General features: G+C 36.3%; 1 protein-coding gene across 1 annotated transcript in view; it reads right to left on the minus strand.

The window, feature by feature from the left end:
• Positions 1–592: 592 nt before the first annotated feature.
• The window catches only part of GC (GC vitamin D binding protein), a 31,849-nt gene continuing 13,165 nt past the window's right edge, over positions 593–19,276 (minus strand). Inside the window, exons 2-11 of the mRNA XM_022599422.3 lie at positions 13,491–13,560; positions 12,779–12,911; positions 10,474–10,685; positions 9,200–9,332; positions 8,805–8,899; positions 5,289–5,418; positions 4,061–4,263; positions 2,978–3,107; positions 2,453–2,550; positions 593–947 (exon numbers count right to left, since the gene is read on the minus strand). Of these exons, the coding sequence (XP_022455130.2) occupies positions 728–947; positions 2,453–2,550; positions 2,978–3,107; positions 4,061–4,263; positions 5,289–5,418; positions 8,805–8,899; positions 9,200–9,332; positions 10,474–10,685; positions 12,779–12,911; positions 13,491–13,560 (1,424 nt within the window). The 3' untranslated portion in view covers positions 593–727. The remainder of the gene's footprint in view (positions 948–2,452; positions 2,551–2,977; positions 3,108–4,060; positions 4,264–5,288; positions 5,419–8,804; positions 8,900–9,199; positions 9,333–10,473; positions 10,686–12,778; positions 12,912–13,490; positions 13,561–19,276) is intronic.

Raw genomic sequence — 19,276 nt, forward strand, 5'->3', positions numbered from 1 at the left:
GAAAAAATTCTTTAACTTATAGAAAGGGACTTCTAATTGGCATTAAATCACTGGCCTAAGTAGTATTAACTTTTTTTTTTTAATTAATTTATTTTTTTGCGGTACGCGGGCCTCTCGCTGTTGTGGCCTCTCCCGTTGCGGAGCACAGGCTCCGGACGCGCATGCCCAGCGGCCATGGCTCATGGGCCCAGCCTCTCCGCGGCATGTGGGATCTTCCCGGACCGGGGCACGAACCTGTGTCCCCTGCATCGGCAGGCGGACTCTCAACCACTGCGCCACCAGGGAAGCCCCGTAGTATTAACTTTTACACTATAGTTAAATTACTTTTATGTAAAAGCAAACATGATGGGTCCAAAATGGATCATTAATGTTTCCTTCCCAACAGACAACAAAACCAACAATAGTTAAATCCGGCCAAAAGGGATACAACTTAATATCATGAACTTTAGAAAGAGGTGAGCAAAGGAAGATACTATTTTGGTATGGCATAGAGTTGTTCTTAACCCTGCCTCTATACTGCAGAAATAGAATGGGTGAGACATCAAAATTCTTGGAATTGTCACTAATACCTCCAAATTAGCTGTAAAGTGAAATGGAGTGCTCTCTTTATCTTTTTTGACTATTCTAATATAGCATTCTGAAATGACTGCTGGAGAATAATGGGTCAAATGGAGGATGTAAACAAATGGATTACTGCATCTGAAAAGGCCAACAAAACATTTCTCCATCAGGCAATCAATAACAAATGAGTAAATCTTACTATATAAGTTCTTAATACTATGCAGTGGTTAAGTAGAGGGTTAAATTTTCTTACCTCTGAATTGCAGTAGAGAGGAGGTGAGTTTATAGAACAACACTTGGAGGCAAAGTCTGAGCGCTTGTCAACCAGCTCTTCGAGTTCTGTCTCTGTGGCATCAGGCAGTTTTCCTCTTAGCCTCTCTGCCAGTCTGAAAGGCCAATTTTATGTGAAGTTTTACTAGATGTGTTTTATAAACACGTCTAGTGCAAAATGATAGCCACTTCAGATCTTTAGCAACAAAAAAGGAAAATATAGTTGCCCTTCTTAAGAAAACTTAATATCTGTGGGATGATTTTTAGTGCCTCAATTTGAGATTAGAAAGTGAAACCTGTCTCTTTAGATCATGAAAGTAAACATACAAACTTGCTGAATTTGAATTCCCGCCTTTCCCCTTTCATTCGCTCAGTTGCATCAATCAGCATGGATGACTTCCTCCTCTATCCTCCCTGACCTTTCATCTTCTCTCAAGTTCTAGATCTCAAACTCCTCAAAGAATACTTCCCTTAGAGGACTTTGTCACCTTCATGTATTCTCCCTCATTTTATGTAATTTTCCCTTCAGTTTGCCTACTTCTCAACTAGCTGTACTAGAAAACACAACAAAGGTTAGAAACTTTGGCTCTTGTTTTTAGCTCTACTATTAACTAACTCTCTATCTCCCTTTCAAGACGGTGCTAGGGTCTGAATTCTCTTGATTCTCTCCTAGTTTGATTGGTCTATGATCTTGGTAACTCTCTACCCTCATAATGGTTTATGACTCAGCCTGGTTTACGACTTTCTCCAAGAAATACTTGCCAGCCCACTCAGTAGTGGGATTGGGAAGTAGTAGAGACCCAAGTTTATCTGGAGTTGGGATTAGTAAAATGGATACAGGGAAAGGACAAGAGGGTGAGGGTGACTAGCCTGCTTATAAAAGCGTTATTGAAAAGAGTTGGTTCCAGCTGGGAGGGAAAGCAAGTCAGACCAGAAGGAACTCTGGTAGGATAGGGAGAAAAAGGGCATGTATGGGATTGTAAATACCTAGACTCAATCGTTTCCATCTTCTCTACTTTCAAAACTCAAAATGTCAATTTTACTGCATTAACATTTTTAATGTATTGAGATTATATAAATTATCACTCAGTTGCCCCGTGTAATCCTGGAGTTCAAAACTGTTGGCAGAGAACTTAATCTTGCATTATCTGTAACATTCTATAACGCCTCCATAATCTATTAATTATGTAATTTCCTGTTAACTGGGAAATAACCATTTTGAACTTAAGGATTTCACAGCTTTTTTTCTTTTAGAGCTTTGTTAAGGTAGACTTCATGGGGGTCACTGAAGAAGGTGTCATCCTTTTGGGATTCTTTATAAAGGTCTTTTTGTGGGGTTGTATTTGTGCTTGCTTGATCTGTGTTGTTCAAAATGATTTGAAATGAATCTAAGAAATTAATCACGTTGAGAATGATATGATCTTCTCAACAGAGATTTTCCAGGAAGCCAGTAAAACTTTTTATTATTATGGCCTATTATTTTAGTGTTAACACTTATTTATAAAGAAATGCCTTCCTTTTTGACTTAGCACATCTAAAGTCTTCAACTCTTCTTCAAATAGCAGTACTGGGCTACTATTATTGATAAATTTGGAGGAATCAGCCAGAACAAGTCCCTTACTTTTTCTTGTACTCAGTAAATGTGTTTTCTGAATAATCGGCACACAGTTCTTGTCCCTTTTCAATGAAAGAAGATAGTTCTCTCGTCAATTGAGGACCCTGTAAGAAAACAGTTATTTGTCTTGAAACACTGTCCAGGGAGATGTTAAATCAGAACTCCATGCAATGTATCAAGATGAGTGTTTATTATCTATTATCAGATATTGGCTAACATTTTCTACGTAAGACCAGATTGTAAATATTTTAAGCTTTGTAAGTCCTATACAGTCTCTGCTGTACCTACTCAACTACCACCATGGCAAAACAGCCATAAACAATAAGTAGAGCTATATGCCAATGAAACGTTATGAACGCTGATGTGGGAGTCTTATATAATTTTCATGTATAATATTATTATTTTTAGGGCATTTAAAAATGTAAGACCATTCTTAGATCACAGACACCAGGCCAGATTTGCCCTATGAGCTGCAGTTTACCAACCCTTGATCTATAGCAAAGTTGATAAAGAAAATGTAGCACATTGTACCTTAGCATTGAAACAGGCAGTAGAGTCTTCAGAGTGGCAGCATTCATCAAGGCTTTTCAGGGTTGGCTTAAGTATTTTACTGAGGAATACTTCTGGAATATGAGTCTTCCTACTTAGATCAAACGTATACCTGGCATGAAAGAGAAAGGAGATAACACTCTTTAACAATGGGTAGATTTGTGTAGGCATGTCATGTTTTGAAATTTGACATCTATTAAGGCAGAATACCTGCCTTCTTAATTAAAAATAAGATTTAATTAAAATTGACTCCAAATCAACAGGTTTGAAGTTAAAATCAATATTCTCATTTGAATGCAAATTATTAACAGTTGCTTTGAAGCTATTGTAACTAGTTAATTTAACTTAAGTAAAATGCTGTATGTACTACATATAAATTTGTTTATATATTTATATATAAACAGATCTACTTCACATGCCTATGGAACTGTCCTTTATGCAACTATAATACAATGAACCCTATATAAAGCATCAAGTGAGTAACTTGGGTAGCTTTTCTGTGAAAGTAGTTTGTGTAAATTCTTCCATTGTCTCTTCCCATTGTTTATGCATTTATAAAAACAAAGAGGGGCTTCCCTGGTGGCGCAGTGGTTGAGAGTCCGCCTGCCTATGCAGGGGACGCGGGTTCGTGCCCTGGTCCGGGAAGATCCCACATGCGGCTGGGCCCGTGAGCCATGGCCGCTGAGCCTGCGCGTCCGGAGCCTGTGCTCCGCAACGGGAGAGGCCACAGCAGTGAGAGGCCCGCGTACCGCAAAAAAAAAAAAACAAACAACAATGAGTACTTAGACAAATGTAAATTAGTTTCAATCTAAATTCAGTCTAAATCCTGCTCTCTAATACTGGTAATTGATTTTAGGGCCTGTTGACTTAATTAAGAAATATTTTTACACCTCAAGTATGCACGTACTCGTAGTTCATGCAACTCAGTATACGCAACCAATGGTTTATTTTAGTTCTTAGCTGGAGGAAAACAGATAAAGGCTTACTATTTCTTCCCATTTTAATTTCTTTGTCACTTAATGCTAGTGAATATCAATACTGTCAAATTAGATCAACCCTACTTACTGATCCAGGACTTTGGTGTTTCCTTTATCACACACATCTTTGTTTGTGGGCAACTTGACATCTGGTAGGTCAGGGTTTTGGGCAGCTGGCATGAAGTAAGTGCACACAAAAATGTCCATGGGTGTTCTTTCTTGACAACAGTCCTTAAACTTAGAATTCTTTGTGGATAAGTTGTCACAGATTTTTACTGTGTACTCAGGCAGCTACAAAAGCAATTGTGAGTTTGTGCATTGTTAGTTTCCTAGTTAGTCTAATTAAAAATAAGGAAGGCTTACAAAAGTCAGTGTGAATGCTCTTTCAAGGTACATTGGTAGGACATTTGCGGAGGGCAGTTTGTCAATGTGTACTAAGAGCCTTAAAGTATACAATCTGATTTCCACGAATTTACTCTCAGAAAATAATTATGGGTGAAGGGAAGATTTAGCTATAAGGCTATTAAGGGCAGCATTGCTTAACATATTAAACTGAAACAACCTAAATCCAATAAAAGGGGACTGGTTAAATAAAAAGATGGCATATCTAGGTAGATTAATGCAGCATATGCAATACATACATAGAGTCCCACTTAGCCATTATAAGTCAGGTTATAGAAAAACATCTATGGACATAGACAGGTATCCTTAATGAAAAAAGGCCAGGTAACAAAGTATCTATCTCTAAAGAGGTCCACAGACACGTAGTGACTTTTATTTAAGTAACAGTTCCAATTTGTATCTACTTGAAAGGATTATATAAATGGAAGGTGAGAAATTTGGATGACTATCAAATTTTAATAGACATAACAAAAACATTAGACGCTTTAAATAATGGTTGTAGTGTTGTCTCATAGAACAGATAATGAATGATGAAATAAATAATTTCTATCTGTACTGTGCAATACTGAGCATTTGAAAAGTGGCTAGTGTTACCAAAGTTGAAGTTTAAACTTGTTTAATTTAAACTTAACTATACATGACTAGTAGATCTGCATTGGGCTCTGTAGGTAGAGTAAGGTCTTGGGAATCAGAATGTTGTCCTTGTGTGTGGACTTTGCCACTTGCTAGTTGTATGACTTCAAATTATTAAACCTTGCTAATCTTCTGTTTCCTCATCTGTAAAACTGAGTTAACAATATATTTAAATTTCATAGGATACATATGAGGATTCATTGAGATGATGCAGATAAAAAGCAGCTTAGGAGAATGCCTGCCACTCAGTATGTGGCTCATGTTAATGATGATTTTCTTACCTCCTTAGCCATGCAGTCCTCAGAGGCAGACTCACAGCACTTGGAGAGGATTGTGGTAATACCTTCAGCCAGTGGCAAAACATCCTCCAGATTTGCAGTAGGCACTTTTTGGGCAAATTTTATGAGATGGCTAAACAGTTAAAAGTGAATTAGTAGCTTACCCATATTCTCAGTTTTTTTGGTTTCATTATGAACACAGAGTCGGGAGGAGTAATAGCATAATTTTAATTCCTCAGCGGCTGCATAGAGCAAAACTGCTATGTGATGGATCCTTTGTGCAGAAGTCACTATTCAGAATTCAGTCATCCCCAATGAATCTTTTCATATTTTCAGTACTGATATAGAGCTTCTATGTGGCCAGATCTACGTAGTTGAAGAATGCCTTTAAAATGTTAGATCTAACGTATAGCTGATTCACTTTGTTATACAGCAGAAACTAACACAACATTGTAAAGCAATTATACTCCAATAAAGATGTTAAAAAATAGTTGTGATAAAAAAATGTTAGATCTAAAATGGCAATAAATAAAGCACTAATGTCTATTCATAAGGCCAGCGCTGTGTTTTTGTGACCCCTCATCGTGTTTAAAAGTTTTCATGAGTTCATTTAGAAACTACAGATAAAAGAAATAATGAAGACCTATAGCCCTAGACCACAGAGTTAATAAATGTTGATGTTTTGATGTATTACCCTGAAGTATTTTATAAGGCTTACAAGGTATTTTATAAGCGATTATGGTGTGCTATACCATTCACCTATTTTCCTTTTTCACTTAATATATCAGGAATAGGTTCTATATCATTCTTTTTAAATTGCAGCAAAAAACATAAAACTGGCCATCTTAACCATTTTTAAGTTCAGCAATGTTAAGTATATTTACTTTTATATAACAGATCTCTAGAAATTTATCTTGCAAAATTAAAACTCGAAACACTTAAATACTGCCCCCTCCCCACTGATCCACCTTCAGCCTTTGGTGAGCTTCTACCTTTTTGCTTTCTTTTTCTATGACTTTTATTACTTTAGATATTCTATATGAGTGAAATCATACAGTATTTGTCCTTTTGTGACTGCTTATTTTGCTTAGCCTAACGTCCTCAATGTTCATCCATGTTGTAGCATGTAACAGGAGTTTAAGACTATATAATATGTAATATAGGTATGTATTGTATGTATGTATCACACATTATCCATTCATCTGTCAGTGGACATTTGGGTTGCTTCTACCTCTTGACTATTGTGAATAACGCTACAGTTAACATGGGTGTGCAAATATCTCTTTGAGGTTCTGCTTTGAATTTCCCTGGATATATATGCAGAGTGAGATTGCTGGATCATATGGTGACTCTATTTTAAAATTTTTGAAAAACCTTCATACTATCTTTCACAATGGCTGTACCATTTTGCATTCCCATCAGCAGTGCACAAGGATTCCAATTTCTCCATATCCTTGCCAACACTCATTTTCTGTTCTTTTGGTAGTGGCCATCCTAATAGGTGTGAGATGATATCTCATTGTGGCTTTGATTTGTATTTCTCTTATGATTAGTGATGTTGAATATCTTTCCACTTACATATCTCTTGTTGAATCATCTATTCAATTATTTTTAATCAAGTTATTTTTTGTTGAGCTGTAGAAGTTCCTTACACATTCTAGCTATTAAACCCTTATTAGATAGATGACTTGCAAATATTTTCTTCCATCCCATAGATTGCCTTTTCACTTGGTTTTTTCCTTTAAAGTGCAGTAGTTTAAGCTTGATGTAGTCCTGTATATCTAGTTTTGCTGTGACCTATGCTTTGTTGTCATTTCCAAGAAATTGCCAAATCCAATGGCCTGAAGTTTATTCCCTGTGTTTTCTTCTAGGAGTTTTATAGATTTAGATCTTTAATCCATTTTGAATTAATTTTAATGCATGGTGTAAGGTAAGGGTTCAACTTCATTCTTTTGCAAGTGCAAATCCAATTTTTCCGCACCATTTGTTGAAGAGACTTTTTTCTCAATCATGTAGTTTTGGCACCCTTGTGGAAAATCATTTGGCCATATATATATTAGGGTTTCTATATGAGCACTCTATTCTTTTCCACTGGTCTCTCTGTATCTTGTTATGCCCATACCACAGTGTCTTTATTACTGTTGCTTTGTAATATGTTTTGAAATCAAAGTGTGAGACCTCCAACTTTGTTGTTCTTTTTCCAGATTGTTTTGGCTATAAGGAGTCCCTTGATATTCCATATGAATTTTAGGGTGATTTTTTTTTTCTGTTTCGGCAAAAAAAAAAAAAAAAAAAAAATGCCATTGGGATATTGATAGAGATTACATTGAATCTGTAGATTGCTTTGGATAGTATGGATATTTTTACAACATTCTTCCAATCCATAAGCATGAAATATCTATTTGTAGTTTTGATTTCTTTTAGCAATACTTTGTTTTCAATAAATATTCTTTTAAAATATAATTATAACAAACTGTATGGCATTCTCTCATAAATGGATATATCATGATTGATTTAAATATGCTGTATTAGGAAATATCTAAGTTTTTCATATTAAAAAAAAATGTGGCAGCAATGTTTTTAGCTAAATCTTTGTCCACACTCAGTGATAGTTCCTTGGAGTAAATTCCTAGACACTAATGCAAGTATAAATTTATGATTAAGACATATATGTATATTGTTATAGGGGGTTTTATACTATGAATTCCTATGCTCTGCATGCCAAATACTCTAAATGCAAGGAAAACTAAAGGGAAGTTTTAGAGAAGATGCCATTTAGTATTTCAGTAGTTCTAGTGGAAGATTATTTTTAAAGGACTTGTGAAAGTAGTTTCTATGCCCTTTGGGGGAACCTTAAGATCTGGTCCCAGCATGAATTCTTTCATTACCATTAGAGGAAAACACTTGTGGATCAGAGTAAAAGGAATTAAAGAGACTCTAAATACTGAAGATATAAAGCTGGCAAATCTAGATGTCTGAGAAGTTGAGGGAAGTGTAAACATAGAAACTGTCAAAATTGTGAAATTAACAATAGCCATACAAAAATAAAATGAAGCTTATAAACAAAGTAAGTAATTAGAATAAATTCATGAAGCTTAAGAGATGTACACTATAGAGCACAAAGCTTCATATAACAAGAATTCAGGAAGTTTTTTCCCAAGGAAAACATAGGCAAAGCAAGTAACACGTGATGAATAAAAACGATTGTTTTTGCTCATGTGTTTGTAATACATGCTAATATGAATACTGAGGAGATAATTTCTAGTGGTCTACCAGTCTTCCCATATGAGCATATGGAAAAGGTTGATTAAAATCAAATTATGGTTTAGAAAATTTTGTTCCTTATTCATATTTTGTGTAGAGAAAAGAAAAAATAACTGGGCCCTACTTGAGGATTATTGGAGCATAACACTATGGTCTGTATCTTCTATTACAAACATTTTCTTAGAGAATCCTAATATTATGGATCAACAGTGCAGAAACAAACAGCTATACATGCTGATGGTGCTAAATCTTTACCTGAGCCTTGATTTCTCCTTCCCATAAGCAGAGTATTGTGAACAGATTCTATTTGACATTGTGGTGAGAAGTGATAAATGTTTAAGCTGAAGTCTCTAGAAAATAAATGAGAGAATGTCATTAGATGGTCAGGATCCATTGAAAGCAGTGTGCAGGAATGGCCAAAAGGAGACCATTTGGACTCCTTTTGATGACTAGAAAACTGAATTCTGACCAACGGAACTTTTTCCCCAGAGGTGATTGTGTGTTTTTTCCAATTAACAAAATACGAAAGAGGCATTTTAAAAACGTTTATGGATTCCAGAATCGGAATCTTTCTAACATTATTTGAAAGGAACGGCATTAATAGAAGAAGAAGAAAAAAGAACATAACTATTTAACAAAATGACACTTACCTCTTTCAAAAAGCATACTGTTGGGTTTGGTGAGGTACAGCACAACCCTACCATGGAGAGAGAACTCTTGGTGTAACTGACTAATAGTGTCAAAGGAGCTTGTCCATAATTAATGGAATATTCATACATAAATCTGTGGGGGGAAAAATAGGATTGGTCAAAACATTTGTGGGAAACAGTCTTTTTCAGAAGTGTTTTGATGGAAAAAGGGTGCATGTTAGTTGATAGTTATAATATCTAAAAAGCACTAGGGATTTAGAGAAAGGGTTATAATACTAGTCACTTTTAATCAATATCTTCATTTAAAAAATCGTTTCTGAATTTCCACGTAGATTACTTGGGAGGGGTCATTTATCCCTTTATTCCTTTAGCGTCTGCCATATGCATGGCCTATGGTAGCTGCTTATTAACGTTGGTGGAAAAAATTGAAATGAAGGTAATGGAATTATCTTTCATTATCTGTTTATTCTAGACAATTGCTGTGTATAGGCTTGTTTGTTTGTTGAAATTATTTTAATTTTTGTGAGCATAAGCCGCTAAGTGTCTAAAGAGACTGAGATCTTAGGCAAAATCCTCCCTGAATTTACAGGGATGGGCAAGCCAACCAACTTTTATGAAATCACGACCTAGATTTCATACTTCTAAAGCCAGTTTGAATGATGTTGCTTTTGACTTCTGTGTGTGTATATATATTTTTTCTATTATTATAATTTTTTTCCAACTTTATGATCTTCTGAGAGTAAAGAATCAATATATAATCGGCTCTTCATGAATGTTAAACAAGAAGGTAAAAGTAATATGTCCACTAATGTGGTACAACAAGTGTCATGTTCACAAGTGTTTCTGGGAATGTACTGTAAGAGTGAAAAACTGTTTATTTCTTGTGCTCTACTGGAAATTAAATACTTGTGCACAGCAATAAAATTCTATCAGATGGAGTATGCAAGGATCCCTAACATAAGAGGAATCACAACAGCTGCTGTCAAATATTTGAACGTGTCATGTGGACAGGGGATCCAAGTGAGCCTGCTTCAGATACTAGAACTGCGATGAGAGAGGGTAGACGTTTGGGAAAGTTGACTTCATCTGCATCTGAGAAAGCTATTTGTAATAGGCACTGACAGAGATGGGATGTTGTGGGTGATAGTCAAGTTTTCGTTATTGGTAATTGTCCGGGTTGCGGTAAAAGAGGTGTTTATATAGAATAGGGGGTTAGATTAGACATGTATGTTATTTTATGCCCTGAAGTTTTACATATGATGAAAGCAGCTTACTGATCAGCAAACCCCTTGGGATCTTTCCTGAATGCCTCACAGATCTCATCATTTGTTGGCTCTACATAGGTAGGAAATTCTTGTGGCTGGTGCTTCAGGGCAGCCATACAGAGTTTCTTTTCAAGGCCCTCTTTGGTGCAGCACTCGGGAGTTCCTGGGTGTACTGGGAATGGAGAGTCACTTTCACAGGACTTAGCAGACAATGCTGAAGTCTAGAATGAGAAAAGAAAAGTAAACTCACATATGTGCAAGTTTCCAGGCTTATAGTTCTCCATTTAGTATAACATCTTAGTCTTAAATTTTAAAATTCTCATTGGTAACAAACTGGCCATGACAAGCTGCATTATTCTAGTTATAGGCTAGTACAGGGTCTTACGTTAAGACTCAGAGTAGGACCAAAAGAGAACCTTCATTAACAAGTTAACTGTACACGATTGCAGCTGTTAGAGGTTTGATCCTCTAGTACAGTGTTTATCCACAGGGATATTAACATCTCTAAGGATGAGGGAGGTCATTTGAAAAAGCTCCATTGATTCTGATGTGACCTCCCATCTGTATTCTGTTCTAAATACCACTAAGAATGGGGACCTCCCTCTTCCCTCCTCTCCTCCCTTTGTTAAATGAACAGGCTCTTAATCCTTGACTGCTTTTGTCTTCAACATTGATTTGCATTCTCCTACTCAATGGTTCTTTAGCCTGCTTTTGCATCAGTGTATAAAAATAAGAAATGCCAAAAAAAAAAAAGAACAGAAAAAAAGAAATGCCTGGGCTACATAACACAGAAATTCTGATCAGTATGTCAAAGATGAGGCCTGAGGGCCTGTTTTTTCCCCAAAGTCCCAAAGTTTATTCTCCTATGCATCATGGGTTGAAGCACTGGTACAACTTAATTTACTGCCTCAACAGTGGTACATAGATACGTGTGGGCGGACTAAGCCCATGGTAAGAGTACCACCAAAGCAGTTGTAGCAACAAAATGTTCTTTTTGGAAAGAATTTGATACCTGGAATAAAAACGTGGAATAGAAATAGTCCCATGGAAATAGAAATAAGTCCATGGAAAAAATTGGGGATTTACATGGGAAAATGATTTTGACATCTTTACAGTTATTTTATAAGATATCTTTTGAAGATAAAACTTCTAAAGATCTTTCCTATCGATGAAGGAAAGCAAAGCAACATGATGAATCATTTATGTAAGCCAAAAGTAAACAGTGAATCTTTTCCCATTTCTTTCCCTGGCAACTTTCCTATTTTTCCTTTTTTTATTACCTCCTTTCAAATAAAAAAAAAGTTTACAAAGAAAGTAACATATTTGTAGAATAAAATTGCTTTGTAAAGCAGGAAAATGGTGTTATCCAAAAAATGTCAATGCTATCTCTGTTCTTATGATCTGTCTCTAACAATCTTGGATGGGTTATGACCAAACATTTCTGGTCAAGGGATGGGTTAGCCAATATGTAAAACAAAATGGAAATAAAAATGTGTTCTGTTTTTTTGATTGTAGTTGGTAGTTTGCTTGTTTATTTTAAGATAGTGCAGAAGGTTGTGTTGAAATGACATATTTGTGGAGTTGTTGGTGAGAGAAAACGCTAAAGTGCTTAGAATGTAGACAAGGTCCAGGTAAAGAAATTAATAGGTAAGAGTCATAGAATATATTCTAATTAGATCTTTGGAGCATTGTGTCTGTTGGCTAACTGTTGAAGTCTTGAGCAATGAGACATTTGTCTGTAGAGGCCTTTATCAAGATGCAGCTAAATGTCATTTTCATTCTTCCTGATGACAGTATCAGTAAATTGCTAGAAACGCCTGTAGTTTCACATTTTTCAGCTGTTGTCTATATTTTGAAAACTGTCACTTCAGCATTTTTTATTTCTGCATGTATACTCTAAGGTAGAAAACGCAGAACTGTGTGTGTATATACAGGGCAATTTTTGAACCCCCAAATAACTTGAAACCAACGCTAAGTTTTTCCAGGGCACTTGGTACCAGTCTTGGCATGATACAGGTATGGGTATTGGTAGGCTTCTAAGATACACAGAATATATTAGAATTATTTCAAGAGGAATTTCAAGAGAATTAATAATACACACCCCAGTTTTCTCATTTGAACCTTGTAGGACTAATGGGCAGAATTGATTCACTATACCAGAATAAATTTGGGCTCTAGGATAATAGACTTCGTATCTCCCTCAAACTTGGAGTAGGTGGGTTGCTGTCTAAAATTTCCCCAAGATATGATGTAAAGGCCTGTCTTGACCCCCTTCTATGGGCCAGCATAGACACGGCCAACCACACAATCCTACCCTGTTGTCATAACAGTCAGGGTCGGCCCCCTCAGCACAGCAGGCTTCTGTCAAGGAGACAACTTCATTCACAAGATGACTGATCTGTTCAAAGGTAGCACTGGGAAATTTTCTGCTGTATAGGACCATTGACCTGAGGAGAAATGGAAGTCAATGTATGCAGAATTTTTTAAAGTTTTCACATTTGCACATATTTTAATATGAAATCTATTCAATTTTTTAGTGGAATATTGCACCCATGTTCTTGACTAATGAAAATATGACATTGGCTTTAAAAATAAGTTTATCTGGAACAAAGATTCATCTTGTAACAGTAGAACTTGGGTTTGGGAGTTCCATCAAACCAGCCTCATGTTCTTTCCTCTCTCAAGCCTCCCCAAATGAACCTTTCCTTTACTTGCTGCCTTTGTTTGCCAGCGTCATAGCATGTACTATTTGCCTTTTAATTCACCTTAGAAAACTATGCTTACTTGTTTTCTCAACTCATTAGTATACTTGTAACAAATTCTTAGACCATATTAACAATAGTTCAGCTGGAATCTTTGGATGTCCTCCATTTGCCTGACATCTCTGCCCACTTTGACCCTGGGGCTCTATCCTCTTAATCTTAATGGAGATCAGTTCAGTCCCTGACACAGAACTGAAGATACCTCACACTTAGCTTCATTCAAGGTCAGGTAGCTAGGAGAGTGAGCAAGTACCTCATACTTACAAAGATGTGAAGTCATCTTTTCCCAGGCTGGCGAGTTCCTTGCAGACTTTATCTTTCTCATAATCTCGACCTAGGAACCAGAAATATATATTAAAAAAGTATCTTTTTCCTTTTAAATGAATGTTGCATTAAATGTATATATACAAAGGGATCTTCCACATGACTCATCAATGGTGAAAGTAGCATTTTTCTCAATACCTATATGCAATTACACTTTTTGACAATGGATCAAAATTTGATGGCATACTATAAACTTTAATGAAAATTAAAGAAATAAAATAAGAAAAAGAATTAACTGTAGAGGGCAGACAACAGAAGCAAGAAGAACTACAATTCTGCAGCCTGTGGAAGGAAAACCACATTCACAGAAAGATAGACAAAATGAAAGGCAGAAGACTTTGTACCAGATGAAGGAACAAGATAAAACCCCAGAAAAAACAACTAAATGAAGTGGAGATAGGCAACCTTCCAGAAAAAGAATTCAGAATAATGACAGTGAAGATGATCCAGGACCTCAGATAAAGAATGGAGGCAAAGATCGAGAAGATGTGAGAAATGTTTAACAAAGACCTAGAAGAATTAAGGAACAGACACCTAGCAGAATTAGAGAACAAACAGAGATGAACAATAACTGAAATGAAAAATACACTAGAAGGAATCAATAGCAGAATAACTGAGGCAGAAGAATGGATAAGTGACCTGGAAGATAAAATAGTGGAAATAACTACTGCAGAGCAGAATAAAGAAAAAAGAATGAAAAAAATTGAGGACAGTCTCACAGACCTCTGGGACAACATTAAATGCACCAACATTCACATTATAGGGGTCCCAGAAGGAGATGAGAGAGAGAAAGGACCCAAGAAAATATGTGAAGAGATTATAGTTGAAAACTTCCCTAACATGGGAAAGGAAATAGCCACCCAAGCCCAGGAAGTGCAGAGAGTCCCAGGCAGGATAAACCCAAGGAGAAACATGCCGAGACATATAGTAATCAAATTAATAAAAATTATTGAAAGCAACAAGGGAAATATGACAACATACAAGGGAACTCCCATAAGGTTACAGCTGATTTCTCAGCAGAAAATCTACAAGCCAGAAGGGAGTGGCATGGTATGTTTAAAGTGATGAAAGGGAAGAACCTACAACCTTGCTGGATGTAATATCCAGCAAGGATCTCATTCAAATTTGACAGAGAAATCAAAAGTTTTACACACAAGCAAAAGTTAAGAGAATTCAACACCACCAAACCAACACTACAACGAATGCTAAAGGAACTTCTCTAAGTGGGAAACACAAGAGAAGAAAAGGACCTACAAAAACAAACCCATAACAATTAAGAAAAGGGTAATAGGAACATACATATTGATAATTACCTTAAATGTGAATGGATTAGATGCTCCAACCAAAAGACACAGGCTTGCTGAATGGATACAAAAACAAGACCCATATAGGTGCTGTCTACAAGAGACCCACTTCATACCTAGGGACACATACAGACTAAAAGTGAGGGGATGGAAAAAGATATTCCATGCAAGTGGAAATCAAAAGAAAGCTGGAGTAGCAATACTCATATCAGATAAAATAGGCTTTAAAATAAAGACTATTACAAGAGACAAGGAAGGACACTACATAATGATCAATGGATCAATCCAAGAAGATATAAGAATTATAAATATATATGCACCCAACATAGGAGCACCTCAATACATAAGGCAACTGCTAACAGCTATAAAAGGAAACTGACAGTAACACAGTATTAGTGGGGGACTTTTAACACCTCACTTACCACAATGGACAGATCATCCAGACAGAAAATTAATAAGGAAACACAAGCTTTAAATGGCACAATAGACTGGATAGAGTTAATTGATATTTATAGGACATTCCATCCAAAAACAGATTACAGTTTTCAAGTGCACATGGAACATTCTCCAGGATCACTTCTTGGGTCACAAATCAAGCCTTAGTAAGTTTAAGAAAATGGATATCATATCAAGCATCTTTTCTGGTCACAATGCTATGAGATTAGAAATCAACTACAGGGAAAAAAACATAAAAAACACAGATACACGGAGGCTAAACAATACGTTACTAAATAACCAAGAGGTCCCGAAGAAATCAAAGAGGAAATCAAAAAATACCTAGAGACAAATTACAATGAAAACACAACAATCCAAAACCCTTGGGACGCAGCAAAAGCAGTTCTAAGAGGGAAGTTTATAGCAATACAAGCCTACCTCAAGAAACAAGAAAAATCTCAAACTATCTAACGTTACACCTCAAGGAACTAGAGAAAGAAGAATAAACAAAACCCAAAATTAGCAGAAGGAAAGAAAGAAAAGATCAGAGCAGAAATAAATGAAATAGAAACAAAGAAAACAGTAGCAAAGATCAATAAAACTAAAAGTTGATCCTTTGAAGGTAAACAAAATTGATAAACCTTTAGCCAGACTCATCAAGGAAAAGAGGGAGAACACTCAAATCAATAAAGTTAGAAATGAAAAGGAGAAGTAACAATGGATACCGCAGAAATACAAAGCATCGTAAGAGACTGCTAAATGCAACTCTATGCCAATAAAATGGACAACCTGGAAGAAATGGACAAATTCTTAGAAAGGTATAAACTTCCAAGACTGAACCAGGAAGAAATAGAAAATGTAAACAGACCAATCACAAGTAATGAAATTGAAACTGTGACTAAAAATCCTCCGGGCTTCCCTAGTGGCGCAGTGGTTGAGAGTCCGCCTGCTGATGCAGGGGACACAGGTTCGTGCCCTGGTCCGGGAAGATCCCACATGCCACAGAGTGGCTGGGCCCGTGAGCCATGGCCGCTGAGCCTGCACGTCCAGAGCCTGTGCTCTGCAACGGGAGAGGCCACGACAGAGAGATGCCCATATACCGAAAAAAAAAAAAAAATCTTCCAACAAACAAAAGTCCAGGACCAGATGGCTTCACAGGTGAATTCTATCAAACATGTGGAGAAGAGCTAACACCTATCCTTCTCAAACTCTTCCAAAATATAGCAGAGGGAGGAACACTCAGAAATGAGAGAGGAACACTCCCTCAATCTATGAGGCCACCATCACCCTGATACCAAAACCAGACAAAGATACTACAAAAAAAGAAAATTATAGACCAATATCACTGATGAATATAAATGCAAAAATCCTCAACAAAATACTAGCAAACAGAATCCACCAACACATTAAAAGGATCATACACCATGATCAAGTGGGATTTATCCCAGGGATCCAAGCATTCTTCAATATACACAAATCAATCAATATGATACACCTCATTAACAAATTGAAGGAAAACCATATGATCATCTCAATAGATGCAGAAAAAGCTTTTGACAAAATTCAACACCCATTTATGAAAACTCTCCAGAAAGTGGGCATAGAAGGAACCTACCTCAACATAATAAAGGCCATATATGAAAAACCCACAGCAAACATTCTCAATGGTGAAAAACTGAAAACATTTCCTCTAAGATCAGGAACAAGACAAGGATGTTCACTCTCACCACTATTATTCAACAAAGTTTTGGAAGTCCTAGCCACAGCAATCAGAAAAGAAAAAGAAATAAAAGGAATACAAAATGGAAAAGAAGAAGTAAAATTGTCACTGTTTACAGATGACATGATACTATACATAGAGCATCCTAAAGATGCCACCAGAAAACTACTAGAGCTAATCAATGAATTTGGTAAAGTTGCAGGATACAAAAGTAATGCACAGAAATCTCTTGCCTTCTTATACACTAATAATGAAAGATCAGAAAAAGAAATTAAGGAAACAATCCCATTCACCATTGCAACAAAAAGAATAAAATACCTAGGAATAAACCTACCTAAGGAGACTAAAGACCTGTATGCAGAAAACTATAAGACACTAATGAAAGAAATTAAAGATGATACCAACAGATGGAGAGATATACCATGTTCTTGGATTGGAAGAATCAACATTATGAAAATGACTGTACTAACCAAAGCAATCTACAAATTCAATGCAATCCCTATCAAATTACCAATGGCAATTTTTACAGAACTAGAACAAAAAAAATCTTAAAATTTGTGTGGAGACACAAAAGACCCCGAATAGCCAAAGCAGTCTTGCAGGAAAAAAATGGAGCTGGAGGAATCAGACTCCCTAACTTCAGACTATGCTACAAATCTACAGTAATCAGGAAAGTATGGTACTGGCACAAAAACAGAAATATAGATCAGTGGAACAGGATAGAAAGCCCAGAGATAAACCCACACACCTATGGTCAACTAATCTATGACAAAGGAGGCAAGGATATACAATGGAGAAAAGACTGCCTCTTCAATAAGTGGTGCTGGCAAAACTGGACAGCTACATGTAAAAGAATGAAATTAGAACACTCCCTAACACCATACCCCAAAATAAGCTCAAAATGGATTAGAGACCTAAATGTAAGATCGGACACTGTAAAACTCTTGGAAACATAGGAAGAACACTCTTTGACATAAATCACAGCAAGATCTTTTTTGACCCACCTCCTAGAGTAATGGAAATAAAAACAAAAATAAACAAATGGGACTTAACGAAACTTAAAAGCTTTTGCACAGCGGAGGGAACCATAAACAAGGTGAGAAGACAATCCTCTGAATGGGAGAAAATATTTGCAAATGAATCAACGAACAAAGGTTTAATCTCCAAAATATATAAACAGCTTACGCAGCTCAATATTAAAAAGAAAACAACCTGATCCAAAAACGGGCAGAAGACCTAAATAGACATTTCTCCAAAGAAGACATACAGATGGCCAAGAAGCACATGAAAAGCTGCTCAACATCACTACCAGAGAAATGCAAATCAAAACTACAATGAGGTATCATCTCACACCAGTTAGAATGGGCATCATCAGAAAATGTACAAACAACAAATGCTGGAGAGGGTGTGGAGAAAAGAGAACACTCTTGCACTGTTGGTGGGAATGTAAATTGATACAGCCACTATGGAGAACAGTATGGAGGTTCCTTAAAAAACTAAAAATAGAATTACCGTATGACCCAGCAATCCCACTAATGGGCATATACGCTGAGAAAACCATAATTCAAAAAGACACATGCACCCCAATGTTCATTGCAGCAGTATTTACAATAGCCAGGTCATGGAAACAACCTAAGTGCCCATCGAGAGATGAATGGATAAAGAAGATGTGGTACATATACACAATGGAATATTACTCAGCCATAAAAAGAAAAGAAATTGAGTTATTTGTAGAGAGGTGGATGGACCTAGAGTCTGTCATACAGAGTGAAGTAAGTCAGAAAGAGAAAAACAAATATTGTATATTAACACATATATGTGGAACCTAGAAAAATGGTACAGATGAACCGGCTTGCAGGGCAGAAATAGAGACACAGATGTAGAGAACAAACGTATGGACACCAAGGGGGGAAAGTGTAGGGGGGTGGTGGTGTGATGAATTGGGAGATTGGGATTGACGTGTGTACCCTAATATTTATGAAATAGACAACTAAGAAGAACCTGCTGTATAAAAAATAAATACAATTTAACAATTAAAAAATATTGTCTATATCAAAAAAATTAAAAATCAACAAAATGAAAACAAACTCAGATACAAATGGGTTGTTCCTTGCTGGTACTGGGGGTGTGGGTAAAATTGGTGAAAGAGATTAAGAGATAGAGCCCTTCGGTTATAAAATAAGCCATGAGGATGTAATATACAGCATAAGGAATATGGTCAATAATATTTCATAACTTTGGGGACAGACGATTATTAAACTTACTGT

This window comes from Delphinapterus leucas, chromosome 5 (assembly GCF_059928025.1).
Source record: "Delphinapterus leucas isolate spDelLeu-1000000601 "Yukka" chromosome 5, BTC_Dleu_Yukka2, whole genome shotgun sequence".
Taxonomy (NCBI): Eukaryota; Metazoa; Chordata; class Mammalia; order Artiodactyla; family Monodontidae; genus Delphinapterus; species Delphinapterus leucas.